This window comes from Anabrus simplex, chromosome 1 (assembly GCF_040414725.1).
Source record: "Anabrus simplex isolate iqAnaSimp1 chromosome 1, ASM4041472v1, whole genome shotgun sequence".
NCBI lineage: Eukaryota > Metazoa > Arthropoda > Insecta > Orthoptera > Tettigoniidae > Anabrus > Anabrus simplex.
The window spans coordinates 1,312,014,172-1,312,039,352 of NC_090265.1; the positions used below are offsets into that span (position 1 = coordinate 1,312,014,172).

General features: G+C 40.8%; 1 protein-coding gene across 1 annotated transcript in view; it reads right to left on the minus strand.

Moving 5' to 3' along the window:
- LOC136858799 (lachesin-like) overlaps nt 1-25,181 on the minus strand; it is a 686,055-nt gene that overhangs the window by 495,741 nt on the left and 165,133 nt on the right. Inside the window, exon 4 of the mRNA XM_067138618.2 lies at nt 20,721-20,876. Within this exon, the coding sequence (XP_066994719.2) occupies nt 20,721-20,876 (156 nt within the window). The remainder of the gene's footprint in view (nt 1-20,720; nt 20,877-25,181) is intronic.

Here is a 25,181-nt window from a genome sequence, read left to right on the forward strand (position 1 = left end):
ACGACAAATGATTATTTGTAATTTATTACGTATCCCGATGCGTTTAGCAATAAAAATTCAAAGGTTATGACCAGGGCCCGAATTCATATGCACTAAAATCTCCAAAAATATGCATGCACATATGCACTAAAAATTTTGAAAATATGCACGAAAATATGCACTTGAAATAAAACAAAACACACTTACCAAACGCATTATTTAATTTTAATTCAGTGTTAAATTGATAGACATGTGTCATTCCTTGTAAAATGATTCATGGTAGTAGGTTATTAATAGTTTTCCAATATTTTCAGCGGTCAATGACTTTCTGTTGATGGACAGAATTAATTTATACGCTGAAAATGATCGTTGTACGTCGACGCACGTAACTAGGCAATACTTGTACACTGCCACTGATTGCTTGGAACATTATTCTGGCAAAGACTGCCTGATTCTACTTATGTTGTTGCTTATGGATTGGAATTGTCAGAAAGAAGGAAATGGTAGTTGTGGAAAGGGTCATTATCCGTCTGCGACACTGGAAGCACTGTCCTTGATCAGGGGAGACTTCTTGTGTTGCCAAGAGATGTAAAATATATACAGAGTTCATTATATTTGTCATTTCATTCAAAAATCTTACATAATCGTTCGCACATAAGAGAAAATATATCTATATATTGAACCCTTCAGGTCCATATTGAGGGATACCTACCTTCCTTACCTATCAGCAAAGTTCATGAGATCTGTCTCTTGGGTCGTATCGGGTTCTTCGTCACTTGCTGAGGTAAAGGTAGGGTTCAGTAATTCTAATCTATGTACTGGAATGAAAGGTCTATTTAAAAGATTCCTATTTATTCAGGAAAATTCTGAAGCAATCAGATATGTCAAAGGTGTCATAGAAGTCAATTGTGTCCACTGGACACCACAATCATTTTTACATAAACGTCAGAACACTGGTGTGAGACTTTAACGTAACTGCCTGACGGGCATTCATACTAGAAACCATTGTCTCAATTATTAATCATTTAAGAAAGGAAAGTCTGGAAATCCTTAAATTCGGCTTCCATGTGAGACCACATGTACCATCATAGTGATTCGTTATGGTCCAGCCCTCATAACACGAACTCTGGACTCTGGGTATGATTAAGGCCGTCCAATCGGTGTGTGCCACACACTGGTTCTACGGCATGGACCCTTAATTGAATCGATGTGACCTGCGTCTATGTCATGGACCGACATCTAATCTTCTAAGTTACTTTAAAGTCATTGTGGATGATGACCGCAAGGAAATGATGCTACAATGGCATATGGCCCTAATCTAAGTCACCGAGGTTGATGACCCCCTGACCATCCAAGTTTCTAGGCTGAAGGCTAAACACAATTAAGTTACATCGGTTGATGACCAAAGTTTCCACTTTACTATCCCAGCACATTCACTGCGCTCACAAACTTTGTGGCAGTAAAATCCATTTCCTTCGGATATGTCCCTTTAATCGTTACTTTATTTTTTTATTCCCCAGAAAACAAACTAAAATTTCCAGAATGCATCTCCAAGTTATTCGCTTCATTAAAGTTATTTCAAAATGCGGTTTCACTGAATTTAATAATTAAATAAATTTAAATGATTTGACGAAATGTTAACGAACAACAAATCTTATCTCCGCGGACTCTGGTTTCTTCACAAATTTCTACGCAGCTGTGATGTAAATTCAATATTGCGATGTTTATCTGGCTGGAAAAGAATTGTTACATAATTCATGTCCAGTTATATATCTTGTCTCGTGATTTCACACTTTAAAATCTAATCTAGTCCTAACCATTATTAAAACTTGGATATCCTATGAATCTACGTACAAACCAAACAACTCGCCATATAATTGCGATGTCATATCTCGTCATTACCATTTATGAATTTTGCACACCCCTCACAGACAAACCGATCATCACAACCATCGCTCTATATTTTGGACAACCCTGACTTTGGTTACTCTGTTCCTTATACTCAAAGTTCGTGATTTCAAATGTTCATTACGTCCCCAATTACAGTATTTCACAATACTCATATCATTACCGGCTATGAATTTCAACTAAATCCAGCATTTTAACGTTCTCCCTGGCCGAGAAATACAATACAATCTTAATTCCACGCCTGTCCCGTTACCACAGTTGAGGCCTCTCACCCCCCAAGTTCGCTTGGCAGTTACATGAAACACCCGGTTCGTTCTACCTGACTGACTTCTCAAAATGCTCCCTTTAAACTCTGCCGACATAATTAAACAAATACGATATTCTAACCAAAAAAAGGCACAGATTATGCTTCAAGATGCCCACACTAATTATACGCGTCGCCTATTAATACCGCTATGGATTTCTATGAATTTCTTTCCATTCTCAACATTATAAAATATTCCTCGGGCTATCATGTCCCGGCTTCAATGACAGGACTCTAACCTGATTCGCACATCTCATCTCAACTCATATAAAACATTCCTCGGGCTTCCGTGTCCCGGCTTCAATGACAGGTCCAACCTGATTCACAAATCTCATAACAACAAAACTAACCCCTGTTTCCCAGCTCCACAATTATCATCGACAAAGAACTGGAATAAAATAGTTACTAGAAATCTCGACGTCTAATATGGCACAATGCATTACTCATGAATAACCTCGCATAAATGAGATCGTATTTAATAACTTGATTTTTATGAACAAAATGACTGAAACATTCTACTAGATCTTTTTATTGTCAGTCAGACACAGTTTAAAATGGGCATAGAAAAAACGTTTCTCTCCGTGACCAAATTCATCACCCTAGGTTCTCACCCGACAGCGCGCTTCCACTCGATTGAAAATGAGTGACCATGGATTATTATTATTAATGTCAAATTGCAGACAGAAAAATTTTACGTCGAATGAACATCTTAATTTGACCTCACAAAATATAGGCAGTACACTCACACGGATGACGATCTACATGGGACGTGATATCACTTCGAAACCCTATTCAATTACTTTTTACAACATTATACGGCACTCGCAAGACTTCAAAAATTTATCCAAGTGGAAAATAAAACAAATGACTCTTTTAGTCGTATTCTCACATTTACAAAACTTAGTAGGGATGACCACTGCGTCGTATATCCCCATTCAAATACAGTTTTTGAGATCATGAGACAAGATATAAGAGGTAGTAAGATGGAAAGTCACCTACCACAAGTAGTCAAGCCAGTGTTCGTCATAGGGCTCACCTGCGACCCTGGCATTTTATTTAGCCATTTTTACATTCATGGCTTTAAAACCATTATGTTTCTTCAGGTTTCCTGGAATAAAGCATAAAAAAAGAAAATACCCTTCACTTGTTTGCTGGGCGCACACGATGGACTATAATTATTTCGGCACACGAATTACTTAATCACATTAGAATTTATTCAGTACTTTGACCGTCCTATCTGGTACAATTATTTCACTCAAGAAAACTATCTCCTCATGGAGTCAAGACCTAGCCATAATGGCTAAAATCTGCAGTTGAACTCAGTCTGCTTTTGTTGGTTTGATTTCGCAGAGCAGCTCAACAATTTTTCGTCCGCTTTGTATCACAAATGCCGGAGAAGGAGACTTCGGCATGGCGTCCCTTCATATTTATAGCAGTTACCCCCTCTCTTCGGATCTCTCCCTTTGCCGCCAAGAAAATTTCTATAAATTTTCTGACTTACCTAAACTGTAATTTCAAAGGTTTTGAAAGTGACTACATGCTTGCTACATTTCTGGCGGTATTGTTCATGGACATTTAAAATTTTTACGGGTTCGATTTGCGAGATGATTGACCTCCTTTGATAGGCACTATATATTTTGACTTGGCTTGGATCACGCCATGTACACGCGCTTTGAAATAGTTCACAAAAATGACTTGAGATTCTTCCGCCGTTGACACGTGTGGCTGACGTCACGTACCCCAGAGCGTGGGACCGAAGGAAAATGAACCTTAAGCACATTATACTGTAGGAGTGTGTAAATTTGCCATGCAATCAATATCCCTACAATACGGTACGGTAAGGTCCATTTTCTTTTAGACATTAGCAAAGGAAAATGAACACAGCGAAAATTATTCTGATGGACTGCATACAAATATATGACCGGGAGGCGTGACCAGTCTTAAGGTATATAATGGGCAGGAAGAAGATTTGGACATACGAGGTTTTAAAAGAAAGCCATCGATATGCGGATATGCCTTTTTTAAATAGGGCCCTAGACTTTAAGCGTAGCAAAGAAAATGCTGCAACGCAGCTACGATGATACGAGGTAGGCAGCCTCGTAGGGAGGGGTGGAGAAAACTATGGCGTAATGTTTAAAATCCGGGAAATACTGGTGTGTGATTGCAGAGTTCACATAGAGGTAATATTTGGAGATGATTTTAATTTACGACGAAGTAGGACAGAATGCTCGTGCAGCAGTGGAGATGTATGCTGAACGATTTCCACGAAGAAATTCTCCATATCAGCGTACAGTGAATCAGTGACCATTGATCTGCATTTAATACCGTCGCCCAGGTAACGATTTCCTTTCATTTGTTTACCTGCACTTTTCTTAATTGAAGAAGCTAAAACGTTATTCAACATCTCCCTTGATGAATTATTCCACTCCGTTTCCTCTTCCTATAAATGAGTATTTGTCCCAATTTGTCCTCACGAATCCCAACTTTATTTTCATTCTTTATCTTTCCTACGTAAATATCAATCATTCAGTTAGGTCCCACAGATCTGTATTTAGGACTGTCGCCAGGTGGCAAATTGCCTATCAGTGGTGTAGGTCGGGCTGAGTGGCTCAGACGGTTGAGGCGCTGGCCTTCTGACCTCAACTTGTCAGGTTCGAACCTGGCTCAGCCCGGTGGTATTTGAAGGTGCACAAATACGTCAGCCTCGGTTCAGTAGTTTTACCGGCACGGAAAAGAACTCCTGCGGGACTAAATTTCGGCACCTCATCGTCTTCGAATACCGTAAAAGTAGTCACTGGGACGTAAAGAAAATAACATATTCTTTCTATAATTTGCTTTACGTCACATCGAAACAGATAGATCCCTAATTCCTCTCTTATAAACGAATATTTCCTCCAATATTGCCCTCTTAAAGACCAGATTTATCTTCATAGTTATGAATTTTCTTACTTCAAAAACTCAGCTCAAGTATAATCGTCGAAATAATGTGAATCCAAACCACCTCTCTACTAACAGCTCGGAACAGTCAATCAGATGGTCTCTTCACCCTCAAGTCTTCCCATCCCTTCATTTAGTCCCTTTCAGTGAGAGTTTGTCTGTCCGAGCTCATAGTCTGACATGTCTGACGTGTTCAGTAGCTATCGAAAAGGATTTATGCTCTACGGATGGCCGTTTGGGAATGGGTCCGACGTCAACACGAAGAATTCATTAATCACATTTTGCCGAGAGGCTTCGTTTACGAGGAGTGGCATCTTTAATTTTCACAAAACTCACGCGTGGTCGGAGAACAATCCTCATCCCACCACCAAGTTAAGCTTTCCATTAATGTTTGTATAAGGATGTTGGGAGACATTATCACAGGACCTGCGGTATTACGCCATACGATGACTGAACTTGTTTACAGTTTCTGGAATGTCGCCTATTACTACTACTAGAGAATGTTCCACTCTATATCCAACACACATGTAGTTCCAAAAGGTATACAAATGTTTTGCCATTGTTCTCATTTTCCTATTGGAAACGGTAAACTACTCTTAGAGTTTTACGTGAACTTTACTTTTGTGATCATAATTCACGGGATCTCCATATTATGTGGTATCCCACCCATAAAATGTGGCATTTCCTTCCGTAAATTCCATATGCTTTGACCGGCAATGAAACCCGAAATGACTTGGTGAAAAACGAGCAGCTATAGCACTTGGATTTTTTCCATTACACCCGTTTTATCCCGTTTTCTTCTGTGGGGTCAGGGGTTGTATGATATTTACCGATTTAACTGGTTATTTCTCCACAATTCATGACTAAAAATTTCTAGTTTATGTATAAAATTGAAAATAGTGAATAAGGTCTGAATGGTGGAATATGCCTGTTTAGTTCTAAATAATAGGTCTCTCTGGATGCCCTCCTTGACGCCAACCATTAGAAAATAAATGCTGCATATTAATGTGGTGGTGGTGAGTGTCATTCGTACAAGTTTGAAGATGATAGAAGTACTTAGTCCCCGTGCCATGAGAATGCAGTTGTTAGTGTAAAAGTACATCGCCCGGATTGGGATCGCACTCGTATCCTCAAGGGTGGATAGTTGTGTCCAAGTTATGGTATTGTTTCTTAATGCGCAATTCTCAGTAGCGTGCTATTACGGCATGTTAGCTACAATCGGATGCTGAGTGATTTGAGTCCCATAGCCAGCCGTCTCCTGATACTTTTTCCTATTTCTGCTAGCATGCAAAGAATGACCAACATAGCAGAAAATTTAGGCAAATGGAATCTCAAAATTAATGTGAAGAAAACCAAAACCATGACAACATGTAAATCCAAGAAAACGCATATAACGCACATCAGAATTGACCCTGATAAAATTGAACAGGTAAAAGAGTTTTGCTACCTAGGGACCATAATCACGAGTGATAATCGGAGCGTCTCAGAAGTCAGGAAAAGGGTAGCAATGGCAAAACGGGGCTTCCAAGATAAAAAGCATCTGCTGGCCAACAAACATATAGATATTCAAACTCGGAAGGCCTTTACAAAAACCTTTGTATTGTGCCATTTTCTTGGGAGCAGGAAAAGAAGACTAGAGACAATTGAAATGTGGATCTGTAGGAGAGTGCAGATGATAAGTTGTGCTGACATGAAGAGCAATACAGAAGTGTGCAGAGCGACAGGAAGAAAATGGAACATAAAAACGGAAAATAAAATTTATTGCTCACATTCTGCGGCATGAGGAATTCATTTCTAACATCGTTGAGGGAGAAATTACCGTGAAAATAGGAAGAGGGCAACCCAGGGTGTCACACTTCAAGAACCTGCTTCTAAGGATCTGGTCATCCCGCGGAACGTTTTCATATGCATGCCATTTTAAAATCTTTGAATAGACGGGGGGTTTATAAGAAAACCAGAACGATTTTCCACCAATTTATCTTATACTATTGATATTCTGTAAACTAGGTGTACCTTTTATGAAACGTCTCTTTATTATAAACAACTGCCGTTATGTTCATAATTTACCTTATTCTTCAAATGATAGAGAAAATTACTATTTTCTGCGGGCATCATGCTCTGAATTGAGTGACCGACAGACCGACAACGAACTTACAGGTTACCATGGCAGCGTATCTGACTGCTTTCCAGCAGGGAAGTAGCGTATTGCCATTTTCGTCATCATTCTTGTAAATTTGTGATTGTTCCTTGGGTAGAAAGCAAGAGTGGCGCCAATCGGCCATTCTGCAATATATTGGCAAAATATCGTTGGAGGTTATAACCATCCTCGAATAGCTTAAGTAACACCATTAGTCATCTTATCTGTTTACATAATAATCCCTGCGCCTAAATGTCTCCTCTGTTACCGCTTTCTTATATCCATAACTCATACCAGCATAATTTATTGAAGGGCATTTGATTTTCCAATGCATTTACTTGGTATTTGCATATATGTCCCATCCGGCCGTCCTCAGTTATAAACCTATTTTCTATAAATTTCAACTTAAATAACTGCATTATTTTCTTCCCTAATTACTCCGTATGTATACATGTGCTAATCCCAAAACCTGGACTCTCTCTTCTTTGAGGAAATATTCTATGCAATGTAAATGTATGACTTTTGGCCCCGGAAAATATCGAAATATGGATGCAATTTTAACGACGGTTCAGACCTTCGTTTCGGGATAATTGGTGGCTGAACGGTAAGTCGTATCACGAAAGAGAAGGCACAATCGCGTTTCAATTTGGAGAGATCTACAACTTTCGGCCTATGACTTCTTGTCGTATCTACATCCCTTATACACTGACTGACAGAGCAAATGCAACACCAAGGAGGAGTGGTTCGAAAGGGATGAAAGTTGGGGAAAAAACAGAGACGGCACGGACGAATAATTGATGTTTATTTCAAACCGATATGCAGGTTACACAATGCGCACGGAATCGACTCAGTAGGATGTAGGACCACCGCGAGCGGCTATGCACGCAGAAACACGTCGAGGTACAGAGTCACTAAGAGTGCGGATAGTGTCCTGAGGGATGGTTCTCCATTCTCTGTCAACCATTTGCCACAGTTGGTCGTCCGTACGAGGCTGGGGCAGAGTTTGCAAACGGCGTCCAATGAGATCCCACACGTGTTCGATTGGTGAGAGATCCGGAGAGTACGCTGGCCACGGAAGCATCTGTACACCTCGTAGAGCCTGTTGGGAGATGCGAGCAGTGTGTGGGCGGGCATTATCCTGCTGAAACAGAGCATTGGGCAGCCCCTGAAGGTACGGGAGTGCCACCGGGAGCAGCACATGCTGCACGTAGCGGTGGGCATTTAACGTGCCTTGAATACGCACTAGAGGTGACGTGGAATTATACGCAATAGCGCCCCAAACCATGATGCCGCGTTGTCTAGCGGTAGGGCGCTCCACAGTTACGGCCGGATTTGACCTTTCTCCACGCCGACGCCACACGCGTCTGCGGTGACTATCACTGACAGAACAGAAGCGTGACTCATCGGAGAACACGACGTTCCGCCATTCCCTCATCCAAGTCGCTTTAGCCCGGCACCATGCCAGGCGTGCACGTCTATGCTGTGGAGTCAATGGTAGTCTTCTGAGCGGACGCCGGGAGTGCAGGCCTCCTTCAACCAATCGACGGGAAATTGTTCTGGTCGATATTGGAACAGCCAGGGTGTCTTGCACATGGTGAAGAATGGCGGTTGACGTGGCGTGCGGGGCTGCCACCGCTTGGCGGCGGATGCGCCGATCCTCGCGTGCTGACGTCACTCGGGCTGCGCCTGGACCCCTCGCACGTGCCACATGTCCCTGCGCCAACCATCTTCGCCACAGGCGCTGCACCGTGGACACATCCCTATGGGTATCGGCTGCTATTTGACGAAGCGACCAGCCTGCCCTTCTCAGCCCGATCACCATACCCCTCGTAAAGTCGTCTGTCTGCTGGAAATGCCTCCGTTGACGGCGGCCTGGCATTCTTAGCTATACACGTGTCATATGGCACAAGACAACACGTTCTACAATGACTGTCGGCTGAGAAATCACGGTACGAAGTGGGCCATTCGCCAACGCCGTGTCCCATTTATCGTTCGCTACGTGCGCAGCACAGCGGCGCATTTCAGATCATGAGCACACCTCAGTGACGTCAGTCTACCCTGCAATTGGCATAAAGTTCTGACCACTCCTTCTTGGTGTTGCATTTGCTCTGTCAGTCAGTGTACATTAAATAGAACTGAATTTCTCGAGCTAAGTTAATTTTGTACCTTTTACACGTACTGTATATGTTATCGTTTGGCACACTTATAGGAAAGATAGAGTCATGACATTCGACACGCATATTGCCATACCAGTGGCCTTATGATAGCCAAATTTTATTATTCTAGCTGTCACATGAGTATCAAAAATTTAAAGTAGTATGTGAAAACTATGCAAATTTTCACCCCACTAAATGACTCTAAGTCAATCAAGCCCATCAATATAGGAGGTACGAGAAGATGTCATAGGACCAACCATGTAGAACACTGCAAGACACGTCTGATGGTGAAGTCCGTTTGTAGATATGTCGTAGAGTTTCAAAGCAGTAACTCTCGAAATAAAGGTCTGTACTTCTAGACGTGTCCATGCCTATCTATATAAATAAAGTTGCTGGGGGTCCGCTGTCTGTAAATCGTTCGACATAAAATCATGATATAAGAATAATGAACCGTTGTAAGATATTTTCATTAACTGTGTTTGTTTAATTTATCACAGTGTGTTATATAATGAGTGTCAGCGAATGTTAATTAATCTCAAAAGGGACGCCCTTTTGATGTTATGAAGTTAGGAAGTGAAGAATGCAGAGTCAGGCAGAGACTGAAAGACATTGATTCGCTTATCATGAGTCAGTCATATATTTTTCTATGTATACATTTCAAAGCATATCTTTCGCGCGGAATTTAACACGTGTTCTCAGTTTATTAAAGTATGTGTCTTAAAGTAAGGAAAACCATTCTTGTCATTTGGTAGTGAAGTCGCATTACTCTCACAATTAAATTCCCCTACTTCTTGCAACATTATTTTAGTGCCCATTTTTACGGACAGACTATTGACCCGTATGTTCACGAGCTTGGCCGTGCATACTAGTCAAGTAGGGTGATGGGACCGATTACGGTGTTATCTCTTCCAAGACAATCCATTCAGCCATCGCGTTTCAGACTCAAAATAAATCATTATGCACTAGAGCCCTGGACAGGTGCAATATATATTTATATTGCCTAAGATTGTATTCTACTCAAAAATTAATCCTTAAATTGGTCTTCCCGTTTCAGATCAGCTGCATTTTCTCGTTTCTATAAAGTCTCCCTGATCCACTTGACCTCCTTCTGGCGTGACTTAATTTCACTTTGATACATTTGATGCACGACTAGGACCTTGTAAAAAGGTAAGTATATTTGAAATATTCTTTCTGTTCATATTCTTGTGTGCGCTTTGGTATCAGATGTCGTGCCAAATCTATGATTTGTTAAGCTACTGTAAGTATGTCATATGCGATGGACGGGAATCAAACTCGCTATGTTCTGATCTCTCTATGTCTAGCTATGACTTAGCCGTCTAAGCCACTTATCACATATAGGAAATTGTCAGCTGTGGATACTACTACAAACCTAGGAGAGACAGTTTGTTTTTGCTAGTTGCTTTACGTCGCACCGACACAGATAGGTCTTATGACGACGATGGGACAGGGAAGGGCTAGGACCGGGAAGGAAGCGGCCGTGGCCTTAATTATGGCACAGCCCTAGCATTTGCCTGGTGTGAAAATGGGAAACTACGGAAAACCATTTTCAGGGCTGCCGACAGTGGGGTTCGAACCTACTATCTCCCGAATACTGGATACTGGCCGCACTTAAGCGACTGCAGCTATTGAGCTCGGTGTAGGAGAGATAAACCTAATTGCAGGCGACATGTGTATTCCTGAGTTGTGCGGATTAGTCAGATCTAATGCGATCATAATAACTTAATAAGTAATTGTTTTTACGTCCCACTAACTAGGCCTACTGTTGGCGGTCTTCGGAGAAGCCGAGGTGCCGGAACTTTGTCCCGTAGGAGTTCTTTTACGTGCCAGTATATCTACTGCTACAGGGCTGACGCATTTCAGCACCTTCAAATACCACCGGACCAAGTCCGGATCGAAGCTGCCAATTGGGATCAGAAGGCCAGCGACCTACCGTCTGAACCACTCAGCCCGGCAAGAGCTAGCGAGAACCTGAATACCTTACATTAAGTAATTAAATTTTCCAGAACAATCGAAAAACGTTATACATACAGCGAAACTGTTTTCAGGAGCGTATAAACCGCGTGGATGGACTACCGCATGCGTAGATATACTTACGCTTCTTCATTTTTTTTTCTTTGAGCGACTTACTCCATTCATTGAGAATGGTTACCAGCATAAGGCATTAAGAGGGGAATGATTCAACACACTGTGGTTGATGGAAGGAAAATCTGACTGTTTATTTTATTTTCGGTAGTGGTTTAACGTCGCACTTACACATAGAAGGTTTTTTTTAATTTTATAACGTAAGAATATAAGAGGGTCAGGACAGTGTCTGTACATTTGAGTTATAGTTATTGTACAGGCAACCACTACGCGAAATGTGATGAGAACGTAAGTATGATTTTACTTGACGGAGAAGCAAGACATACATAAATTAGAAGCTCAATGCATATGCAATGAACAATTGCATGGACGAATATTACCGTTTTCGGGTACGTTTCGAAAGGGTTTAGAGGTGCCAGGGTGAAACGATGTCCTTCGGAGAGCACCGCTGTCGTTTGATAATAACGGAGGAGTTGCACATAATGCAATTAAGAACAATCCGCTCAGAAAGTCAGGAGTCACAGCTTATCGTCGCTGCCCGGACTAAACCTCTATTTTAGCTTAGAACTTTGGCCGGCAAGGTTCTGTCATCTAAGGTTTGTGTGAATATTGTCAAGGCATTCTCTCTCTTCATAATGTATGTGGTGCGGGTTAGTATATCTCAAAAATACTATCACATAGGAGGTTTTTCCCCGGCAACGACGATATGACATGAATATCATCCAGGCGTCTGTAAGGAGCATATTGCATGGTAAAAATTGTGCAATTGAACGTGGTATGTGGTGATGAGCGCTATTGGTCTTAATTCTTACGGATCATGTAGTAGGATTGAAATACATGCATAGAAATAATTCTACTGTCATCAGTTTTGATACTGAAATCACCTGAGTGTTCATTTTATCGTTCTATGCTTTAGTTAATTATCGTCCCCTTATTGTTTATTTGTCAGCAACGAGTAAACGTATCTCAAGCCATATACTTACACCGAAGAAATAAAGGCAGGTGAGTCATCCGGTATACGTCCCAGGGTATTATTGTAGAAAAACGTCGGTTCGTCTTTAAAGCAGAAAACGTTAGCTTTGCTATAATATCGTTGCTCGACCGGTAAAACGTTGTATTCCACAAAGCTCTTTCTATCAATTATTCTCCTTAAGACTGGTCACGCCTCCCAGCCACGTATGGATATGCAGTCCATCAGAACAAATTTTGTTGTGTTCATTTTCCTATGCGGATGTGTAAAGGAAAACGAACCTTACAGTACCGCACTGTAGGAATGTACGTTCGCATTACGTATTTACGCACTCCTAGTGTACAATGCATGTAAGGTTCATTTTCGTTTAATGGTCGACATAGGAAAACGAACACAACGGATATTGTTCTGATGGACCGCGTATCCATATGTGGCTGGGATGCGTGACCAGTCTTTGGGAGAATAATGGATAGGAAGAGTATTGTGGGATACAACCTTTTACCGGTCGAGCGACGATATGGCTTGCGCTCTTCAGCGAAATTGTAAAACGCAGTATTACAAAAGCCAACGAACATAATAAGCCAAGCTTTTTTGTGAAATCCCTAAGAGCAATACAGCCTGTGCCTCGGAGTGTGGCAACATGTTAATACACTCCTTAATAACACCAACAGTGAACTATCTGTCATTATCATTTTGTAATATGTGAGGAAGACATAGTTTCCGAGCCCAAGGAATTTATTTAAGGTCAAAATCTACGAACCGGCTGAGAATCGAACGCGGAGTCACTCTGAACCAAAGAGCACTATGCCGGCAATTCTGCCAAGAAGCCTAACTTCTTTATCGTACCGTACTCTAGGAAAGGATGTGTGCATGACGTATTTCAGCACTCCTATAGCGCAGTGTATTTAAGGTTCAATTTCCTTTATTCATCCACATACAAAAATGAACATAACGAAAATTGCGTATCCATATGTGGCTGGGAGGCGCGAACAGTCTAACGGCAAATAACAGGTAGGAAGGGCATTGTCACATACACGCTATTGTTTCTTAAGCGACGATATATACATATTTTATAGACGTATTATTTTTATAAGATTCATGAGGAAATTACTTGTGATGTGCTAGGGTGTTGAACATGCTAGAGTGATTTATTTGGCTATTTGCGGCACTGCTGAAAGGTATTGAGAGTCAACCGTGTGGACAGGCAGGATGAGTGAAGCGATTGGATTTGATCGAATGCAAGCTTTCCCTGGTCGCAGCTTCCTGTCCAAACGACACGGGCCTCCCGTTGGTTGGAGATACACTGCTGGACTCAACTAGAGGGGATTCTACTTCTCTGATACCATTTACTCTCTGTTTTGATTCGAACAGAAAGGATATGCATACACAGGGAATTGAAACAAGTGTTTCCTTTCTTCCTATTCACTAATTTCAAACAATGATAATGATACTTATTACGTGTGAAGGATTATACCAACTGTATTCTACGTTGAGTATAATGAGAGCTCAGTAGCTGTGTCCACCGAATAATCCCTGGTTACCACTAGACTTAAATTCATTTGAAGAAAACATAATTTTAAAAGTTGTGATGTGTATATTCTAAGTGTTAAAATTTAGTACAGATCTCAACATCAACATCAAAGTTATAATTGTGTTAGTTCTTTATACCACTAACCTTAAGATAACATACGATGATACTCTTTCTCGCAGCGCATTGTTGATTTCACTGGAAAATGACTTAATGTTCGAATATCAAGGTAATCAAGTATTGCGGACCTAATAAAATTTCTTACAATATCAATATGCTCTCTAAATATTTCGTTTAATAATACATATAAATATTATTTATCCCATTGTTTCCGAGCTTATTACTAACAGTGTTAATGAATTACTTGATGTATATTCAGACCTCAACCCGAAGTATGGTTGGATCCTTGACAGCTCCACAGTTAGCTGTCATAGATGGCCTAGGTATCTCTGAAGAGGCGTATTATGGAAAAGAGGAGTGGGGCTGTTTCCCGTTAATTTCCACACTGGGCCAGAAGTTGCTCTTACATATCAGTCTGCAAAGCAGGCTGCCAGTCAACAATGCATGCACTAACTGATCCTATGAGCAACATTTTCACACCATTCATAGCAGGGAATCATTGCATAAGGAATGGCATTACTAGCATCGTTCATACCTCAGTCATTTTCATGTTGTCAAAGCCAATGATAAGACTGAGACAGATCAATGAAAGTAACAAAATTGCTCTAGATTACTATATATCACTACTGGCTTTCACTATGTTTCGAATTTTTTTTATTAATCTTTCGAACAAAACTTAAAATGGCCTATCTTCCTCTTGCGGTATACAAACTGAATAAACACTTTCTTTCGCTTTAAACTATTTTGATTTGTTGGATTACCACCAAATACATCCCCGAGATCTTGTAGCAGAGGAAAACGATAAAGTCATTTCCATACAGGCTATGAATGACCCATGTCCTTCCTGGTGAACCAAGCTGCCACAGCAAGGAAGCCCCTACCAGAGATCATATACATGCTTAGATCGAACGACACAACCCCCCAAAAATCCGACTACATTTTCCAGGATCCATCTCATGAACTTGAGGCGCTATATTTCACACACTAGCACTGGTTATAACAGAGTGCATTTAACTATTTCAATTTAGATAATAAATCACTGGTTTCATAATTTCAGGAAATATAGGGTGGTAGTATCAGCAGTTAGAGTATGAACAATATGATGATTATAATTATAAAACAATAACATTGTTTTTAAAATTACGATAAAATCGAAGAGAGAAAAATTGGCTAAACCGGAAACATCCACTGACTCATTTAAATTAGTTCCTTTATTTACACCTATATACTAAAGACACAGTACCTAAAGGTTTCACGAAATTAAATACGTCATTTGTTTCCGTACAACTGTGTTAAATGATAGCATGCCGATTCACGTATATTTATAATTGAATTAATCAATTAATTTTATGGAACATTTAATAAGACCTGTTTCGCAAAACGACGCAGCGAGGTGAACAGGGCGATGATTAAGAGGACAGTAAGCCAAGAAGTATGGTTCAGTATACTAACATCGTTTGTTAATTATAGTTTATCAATGTTCGAAGAGAACGCGCATTGCATTGACTCTAACAAGCAAAACAGGTGAACTTGAATTTGACTACTTTGGAAGCTATAGCCATGTTGCACAAACTAGGAATGTTTTTTAGTTAATACTTGGAGGGATACTTTGATTGGACCATATGTACTGGAAGGACGTCCCACGGTGATCATTAGTAAGAGGAATGTTGGTCAATGACCTTTCCAGAAATATATCTATTTTCATACAGATAGATAAATACATGTATTTGGGGACATGAAATGAAGCGAAATATACATATTTTGTTGCATCTTTTTCACCCTCTTGTAATACCTTAAATTTTGACATGTTTCCCCTTTTATTTCATACTTCAGCACTTTTTCCCCCACTTTTATCTGCGTTTTAAAATAAATCAGACATATTTTTCTTCTCTTCATGAACGGATTTTTAAATTTTATTTTAATCAGAAGTCAAAAATAGCCAAGAAATAAACATTAAAGTTTGATTTATAGAAACCACCAGCAAGAAGGCCAATCTGCAGCTGTGAAATAAAATTTAAATTTAAATAGGATGCTGCAACAGTTTAAAATAAGCTTAATTGATAATATCACGAATTTAATGGTTATTCCCATCCACTGTGTACTCTCTTGTTGGCCATGTTAGTGATTTACTATTCCGGACAAGAACGTATATTTCACAACACAAATTATGCCTAAAATTAAGAAAGAGGAGATGCATGCACTTTCAGAAGAATTCAAGACGCCGTTTATCGGAACAGATGGCATCACTCTTCGATGTTCCGTCTACGAGTAAATATTGTAGTCGTTTTCAAACACCAAAGAAACAGAATAAACTACCGTATCCAGTACAGCAAACATAATTATTATAAAACATTGTACTTTGCAAGTCGGAACCTAAACAAACTTCGCTTCAGGATCTGAAAAACAGCGATAAAAAAAAGAAATAAAATGTCGTATGGCTTTTAGTGCCGGGAGATCCCAGGACGGGTTCGGCTCGCCAGGTGCAGGTCTTTTGATTTGACTCTCGCAGGCGACCTGCGCGTCGTGATAAGGATGAAATGATGATGAAGACAACACATACACCCACTCTCCGTGCCAGGGAAATTAACCAATGATGGTTAAAATTCCCGACCCTGTCGGGAATCGAACCCGGGACCTCTGTGACCAAATGCCAGCACGCTAACCGTTCAGCCATGGAGCCGGACAAAAATCAGCGATGATTGCACGAGTTCTTTGTGGATCATGCCATGGCATTAATCCAGAGAAGAATTCCATTCCGCAAAATAAACGATCCTGCATTAAAATAATTCCTTGAGAAGTACACACAAAAGTTAACACCGGATGAGAGTACTCCGAGAAAAAAGCATGCAGCCAATTTATGATAACATCTTTAAAAAATAAAAGAGGTGTTCGGCAAACATGAGGTGAGATTCATTTTAGGCGAAACTACTGACGAACTGCGAAGGTATTGTTTCCATGTGTTGGTATTTCCATTATCTCGGGTATGGGTGAAACCTAGGCTTTTTAACGGCCAGGGGCATACAATACGAAAATGTCAGGCTTGTGGTGACTAATCATGCACGCTACATGCTTTCGACTTTAGTCACCTACTCCTACCTCAGCCATGTGACATATATTTCACATCGACTACACCGTGTATGTGAAAGTATCAGGGAGAATTACAGCAGGGTGAGAGACTTAATTTCTGCCCTGAAAAATATTCTCGTAAAGGCTCCCAATCATCAAGTTATGCACCAAAAAGTGATTGGGTTCCACCTTCCACAATTTCCTGTCACTACAAGTTTTGGTACTTGGATAACATGCGCAGTTTCCGCATATCGATGGCCTAGATTGAATACCTCGTATCTCAAAAAGTTCTTCCTATCCATTATTTCCCTTAAGACTGGTCACGCCTCCCAGCCACATTTGGATATGCAGTCTATCAGAACAATGTTCGTTGGGTTTATTTTCCTATGCTGACGCGTAAAGGAAAATTAACCTTATAAAAATTATCTCTAGGAGTTAGTAAATACGTCACGCAGACATACTTTCCTATAGTGCGGTACGGTAAGGTTCATTTTCCTTCACACGTCGGCATAGAAAAAAGAACACAAGGAACATTGTTCTGATGGACTGCATATTCATGTGTGGCTGGGAGGCGCGACCAGTCTTAAGGGAAATAATGGGTAGGAAGAACTTTGTGAGATACGAGGTTTTCATTCTAGGCCATCGATATGAACAATTTTATAAAATCAAACGCTTCATATGTGTCCTAGACTTTACAGATGCAGCAACCATCGAGCATATCCACCTACAATTGCTTAACAAAGACCTATAGTTGAAACTTTTTGCACTGCATGGCAACAAATATTTGCCTGTTTTGGTTCATTTTTTTGGAAGAAGAAAAGGAAGACATGGAAAAGGAGGAGCAGCGGAATAAGTTGATGTGTGTTAGGGACAACCTTTATGGATTTGCTAACGACAGATTCGAATTAAATCTAAAGAAACTTGGGCATTCGTTCGGAACATTATTTCTCTCCCCGTTTAACATAAACTCTACCTTCGCTTCCTTCCCCGTAGCGCAGCAGCGGGCATCGATTTGCCTTCTGGAACAGCAAATACTACGGCGAATTCGTCAATTTGAATCGCGCGCCCGGAAGTTAAAATGTAACACCATTTTCTAAAAAATAAAACGTTTCCTTCGCCAATCCGATTGCGCAGTCTTTCTTCATATAACACGAAGAGCATCCCTGATTTTCCGTCGGTATAATTTAGATACGACCGCCTCTGTGGTGAAGTGGTTAGTGCGATTAGCTGCCCTGACCGGAGGCTCGGGTTTGATTCCCGACTCTGCTACGAAATTTTAATAGTGGTGCGAGGGCTGGAACGGAGTCCACTCAGCCTCGAGTGGCCAACTGAGTAGAGGGGTTTCGATATCCACCTCAGCCATCCTCGAAGTGGTTATCCGTGGTTTACCACTTCTTCTCCAGATAAATGCCGGGATGGTACCTACCTTAAGGCCACGGCTGCTTCCTTCCCTCTTCCTCGTCTACCCTTCCAATCTTCCCATCCCCCACAAGCCCTCTGTTCAGCATAGAAGGTGAGGTACTAGTCCCCTTCCCGAGTTATATTCCCCTGACCCAAAGTCTCACGCTCCAGGACACCGGCCTTCAGGCAGTGGAGGTGGGCTCCCTCGCTGAGTCCGAGGGAAAAGCCAACCCTGGGCGGTAAACGGACTGTATTTTACAATGCTTGGTAAAGCTAAAGGTTCCACCTATTTTTTAGCTTTACCAAGCATTGAAAAGCTTGAGTCAATACCGACAAAAAATGAAGCTTTTAATACTAAATAGGTAAACGGACTGGGAAAGAAAAAAATGTTTTAGTTGTAGCCTCCATAAGGATCTGCTAAAATCACAGCGCCAGCGACATGCTGTCAAAAACATCGAAGTATTGTGTACAATCCAATATAACATCTTTATTAATTACAAGAAACCAGTATTAAATGGAGTAAAGAAGATTATGTAAATGTTTTAAACCTTAATAAAATGTTTACAGAAATACATCTGTGCACTTTTATTTATATATATTCTCAGAGCCTTTTCCTCCCTTATATGAAAATTACTTCTCTAGTAAACACTGTCACCGAGCTCGATAGCTGCAGTCGCTTAAGTGCGGCCAGTATCCAGTATTCGGGAGATAGTAGGTTCGAACCCCACTGTCGGCAGCCCTGAAAATGGTTTTCCGTGGTTTCCCATTTTCACACCAGGCAAATGCTGGGGCTGTACCTTAATTAAGGACACGGCCGCTTCCTTTCCACTCCTAGCCATTTCCTGTCCCATCGTCGCCATAAGACCTATCTGTGTCGGTGCGACGTAAAGCAACTAGCAAAAACAAAAAAGTAAACACTATCTTCACTTTCTTGGAGAGATATTGCCGAAGTTGTTGGAGGAGATTCCTCTCAATGTACGCACTCGGATGTGGTTTCAACATGACCGTGCACCTACCAATCACTCCCGCGATGTTCGTCAATGGCTGATCGTGAACTTTCCAGGAAGATGAATTTACCAAAATGGAACATCGGCCTGTCCCCTCCCCTGATTTAACCACTTTGGATTAATTTCGCTGGAATTTTATGAGTGAAACAATCCATGTCCCGGAAGTTCGTTTCCGTGAAGACTTTCTCAATCATAGCCTATACGCAATTCTGTAGGCAATATCAATCATCAACGTTTACAGGTGCGGTAAGAAACGTTGTTCTCTACAACCGATGGTGCTTTAAAGTTTATGTGCTGCCGGCGGTAGTCACTTCGAACAACTGCTGTGACGTTGTTGTTCGGCCAGCCTAGTGTAGACTGGACAAACACACAATCAACAGCCTGCCCACAGATTGCGGTACGAAAATCTCGTATACACCCACTATTCACACTTACGCTTAAATTGTGACCTACTGTAGGTTATGAATATTACTAAGGACTGTCAGTTTCAGGCATCGTCAGATAGAGGCCTGGGTTCGCAATTGCTGTGTTCGCAGCACGTGCATTTGTAATACAGGGACGGTAATAAAATAGACCATATCTTGGCTTTGCTAACTTGTTTAGAACCTACAGAATCACATCCTCATTATTTTCCACAGAGGCGAGGCTCACCGTATAATTACTGCTCTTAGGAAGAAGATGATGGGTGACTCCTTGAAGAATGAGAGCAATAGCTAAAGAAAGCAACGGTCCGTGGAAGTTGGGAAGAGGAGCAACTTCATCACACATCCGGTACAACGAGTGCTGCAAAAGAACAAAAATTGAACAAGGCAACTCGGGTAGGAAAGAGTAGAGCATGAAGCAAGGTCACAATCGACTACGGCACCGTTATCGTCCTTTTGCGTTAAGAAGTGAACCAGGGAAATTATATTAGAACTTCTATGTCATCTGTATCTTCCTGTACTGTATAAATTCTTCGGTTCGCAGTTAAGCATAGGTAAGGAGCACAATACAGAACAAAAACAAGTTTACATTCATCTCGTTACTTATGATGCATTTCACCATCAAGACAAGATCACTTTGAAGTCAGTAGTGTACTGAAAGAGAGCATGAAATGTGACTTACCATTTTCGCCGTTATAGTTGATATCCTCGCCATCCTCTCTCCTCCACATAACATAGGGCTCGGGGTAGCCTACCGCCTTACAATTGAGGGTGACGTTGGCTGCCTCACGCACTACCATATCCGTACTCGTCTCACGATCCACGATACTGGGCGGCACTGCACACACGAAGAAACACATACTGTACATTTATTATAAAAATAGAGTTAATGGCAGCTGGAGAGGAGATTTGATCTGAATTTTAGTTTATGGCAAGGTTAAGGCCAGATAGCCCTCAGTTTAACATAAGGTTACACATTTTATAAGGTATATAAACACTATAAAGATCAGTTTAATCATGTATATGATAACTGAGTTTATTCCAAGAGAGGTTTCGTAGGTATAAAAGCTACTTTGATATTTATTATGAAATGGTGACGTACAAAAAATGGAACAGTGTGAGGTGTGACGTACTGAAGGCATCAGATTATAAATGTTTAATATAAATATTTTGTAACCACAGCTGAAGACTTTTGAATTCATGCCACCTGGACTACTTGAGTATCATTTCTGATCCTCCGTTTTCACTACCAGGTCGTGCCACTACAGCTGACTGCGGACAGCACCTCTTGATCTTCAGTTCTTCATAATGATTTAGTTCATTCAAATTGTCTTGAAGACAAGTACACATAAAATGCGTATTAATTAAGAGAATAATATTTTACTAACGCCAGTAAATAACAATAATCGGTGACAATCTGTACAATGTAGGTAATTTTATACTTTAGATTATTTAGGTTACTGGGTATGATGCTAAAAATCTTCGGGATAATTTAGCAATTATATATTTAAATCATCATCATCTCCTTCTTCTACTTCTCCTTCATCATCTTAATCTGTTAACAGTCCAGGGTAGTTTTTCCCTCGGACTCAGCGAGGGATCCCACCTCTACTGCCTCAGGGGCAGTGTCCTGGAGCTTCAGACTCTGGGTCGGGGGATACAACTGGGGAGGATGACCAGTACCTCGCCCAGACAGCCTCACCTGCTATGTTGAACAGGGGCTTTGCGGAGGATGGGATGATTGGACGGGGTAGACAGGGAATAGGGAAGGAAGCGGCCGTGGCCTTAAGTTAGGTACCATCCCAGCATTTGGCTGCTGAAGTGGGGAAACCACGGAAAGCCACTTCCAGGATGGATGAGGTGGGATTCGAACCCACCTTTACTCAGTTGACCTCCCGAGGCTGAGTGGACCCCGTTTCAGCCCTCGTAACACTTTTGACACACTCGTGGCAGAGCCGGGAATCGAATCAGGTCCTCTAGGGGAGGCAGCTAATCACACTAACCACTACACCACAGAGGCGGACTATATATAAATCTAGACTTCAAAATGAATCTCTACGACACTACTTGCATGCTATTCCTTGATACGAATCTTGAGATTTCTACAATTGATTCTCGTCATTGGACCTTGCATAAGTGAAGTCTTGATTGAACTTACAGCCTCTTCCGGTTAAACGTGTGACTCACCCATATAATTGAATCTCGTGTTTGTGCACTTAAAATCGTACTTATATTCTCATTAAATACGACGAAATTGTTCATACACTCATTAATGGAAGCCTTCGGCATTAGGGTTTTTATATTTGCAATTTGCAACTTGTAGTTTATTATGCCAAGTTATATTAACTGCTGACTGCAGAAATGTTAACAAAGCGTCGATGTGAATAAAGCATACCTCGCAACGCACACAAGGCACAAAACATTTGCGTCATCTTTTTACTTAATCAGTCTTCTTCCACGATTGTAGTCCCGGTGAAAATGTTCTTCGTCGACATTTGCGTTATAATCATGATACAATTCCTTGAAATTAATACAGTTATGACGGCCCTCGAGTGAAAGGTCCATCTAGTAAAACAGAACTGCGGCACCTTAAATTCCTTTTCAGGAAACAATAGAGTGCGCTTGGACGACCCGCTGGAATAAACACACTGAAACGCCGTTAAATCAAAAATAAATAAACGTACGTGTTTTCTTGTTTTCGAAACATATAAAAGCACTAGATTCAACTGGTGTAGGTAGCAGTGAATAAAGATCGCGTGAGGGCTAAACCACTTTACAGTATTTTGTAAACCCCTTTGCTGGCCTGCTATTACCCAGTAAACCAGGGTAATTACTTTACTTTTATCTATATTCGACTCTTCCAAACCATACGACCTGGCGAGTTGGCTGTGCGGTTAGGAGCGTGCTGCTGTGAGCTTGCATCCGGGAGATAGTGGGTTCGAATGCCAATGTCGGCAGCCTTTCCTATCCCACCGTCGCCATAAGACCTATCTGTGTCGGTGCGACGTGAAGCTACTAGTAAAAAAACATACGAATGATACCTGACATGCCTGCGCTGATTTTATCACTTGAGACATCGCAAAAATCTACGACATTTTCTTTAATCGTATCTTGAACACAGTACTCGAAAATGATGCATATTTGGCTGTTGCAAGACGCGTCTACGGTCTCGTTGGCTTATACTAAAACAAGATAGCACTATTAAATATCAGACTTAATTTCTTCCTTAACAACAGAAGTTATTATCTCATCAATTTCATTTTGAATCTCTAATGAAATCCCTTTGTTGGTGCAGGCTGTAAATTGTCTCGCCAAAACCATTCATTCTGAGCAAATAAACTTAAAAGTTCTAAATAATTGCCCCTGTTATTTAATACGTCATCATCTCCGTGGGCACCTAACGGCATTTATTGTTTAGAGAAAAGTGATTGTTTAGAATTATACACCCAAAAACTGACTATTTGATATTACCTGTTAATTATGCTTATTTGTCTGAAGACATGCGGTTTATGTAAAATAACATGCTTAAACCGATGTGTTCCGAGGAGCTAAAATTTCTCAGTATCTAACAAATTCACCTTTGATTCTTGATGTTTGATTGTATTTTAGTAAGTTTACTTGAAATATGTCTGGTGTACACCAATCTAACAATTTTTCATCGAATATGATGCAAAGGTAGCAACATATTTTGCTTTTTTCACAACTGCTGATAAGCCAGGAGAACCTCTCATACTACGACGATTGAAATTTACCTATTGGTCTGTGTTAAGCTCCTTCATTTTTAATTTTGGAGTAGGCCCTTCCACTTTAAACTCGCGTCGTTCTTCATTAGTGTAATTTGATAGAGTTTTTTCTTTGTGTTACTAGTTTCTTTACGTCTCACCGACACAGATAGGTCTTATGGCGACTATGAAGTAGGAAAGGGCTAAGAATGGAAAGGAATCGGCCGTGTTTTCATTAAGGTACAACCACAGCATTTGCATGGTGTGGAAATGGGAAACCACGGAAAGCCATCTTCAGGGATGCCGGCAGTGGGGTTGCAACCCACTATCTCCCGAATACAAGCTCACACCTGACCGTCCCTAATCGCACGGCCAACTAGATTGGTATTTGATAGAGGTCTTAACGTAACATGCTTAATAAATCTAATATTTCAGGAATGCCAATCGTTGTTATGAAATGAATAACACTTTGCTACACCACAAAAGTAATTCAAACGCGCGGAAACACTGACACTTCGGCACAACAGTACCACTGATTCAGAAACCCACTCACACTACCCGCGTATGTTAGCGTATGGTCTAATTGAATGTCAGGGGCGATAGGTGAGGGGTTCGTGGTAGGGAACTGGGAAGTCACATCACACGCAGGTAAGACGGAACGTACGGACTGGTTTGTAAAGTATACGTTGCTAGTTTAAGTAATTACTGTTGGACAGCACAACGACCTATGAAGAAACACTAGTAACTGGCTAAAGAAAGTACCTGCCCTGCGTTAAAGTTATTATAGAACAATTAAACACACAAAAACAACGGGGACGCTCAGCGTACGAGCATGTCACTGAGGCTGTGTAAACCTCAGAGCCATGTGCTTCTCCTGAAGTTCAAATCTCGTTTCTGAAATGTTTTGGCTTCCTGACAGGGAATCGAACTACTCTCTTTCAAAGTGAACTGAGCATGCTTTTTCCGCTTCAATTAACCAGCTAATTTTGGTTGCTATAATTTAAAATAATTTTTGTTTCATTTAGTATGATTTTGTGCCTGAAGAGGTTAAATCATATCCACCAGATAAAAAAAAATGACGCACATAGAACGTTTCATACATCGTCCTTGACTTTTGCAACTAACATTCAAGGTGTCTGCCGCAATTTTTGGCAGTGTTAGTGATTTGAAATCAGTGTCACATTGACATTTTGGATTCTTGCTCTTGCTGTTTTCAAGGCTCGATGATGGTTCCGCGTTCGATATTAATCGATATCGGACATAGTTTGGTGTGTATTATTTAGATACAGTAACGGTGCATGTTATTAGCATAACATTGTATGATCGAACACAAAGGTAATGAAGGTAATTGAAATACAGCACTGTGAAAACAAGTTAAGTTGTAAATCTTATTCTAATCATAATGATAACTGACACTTGTG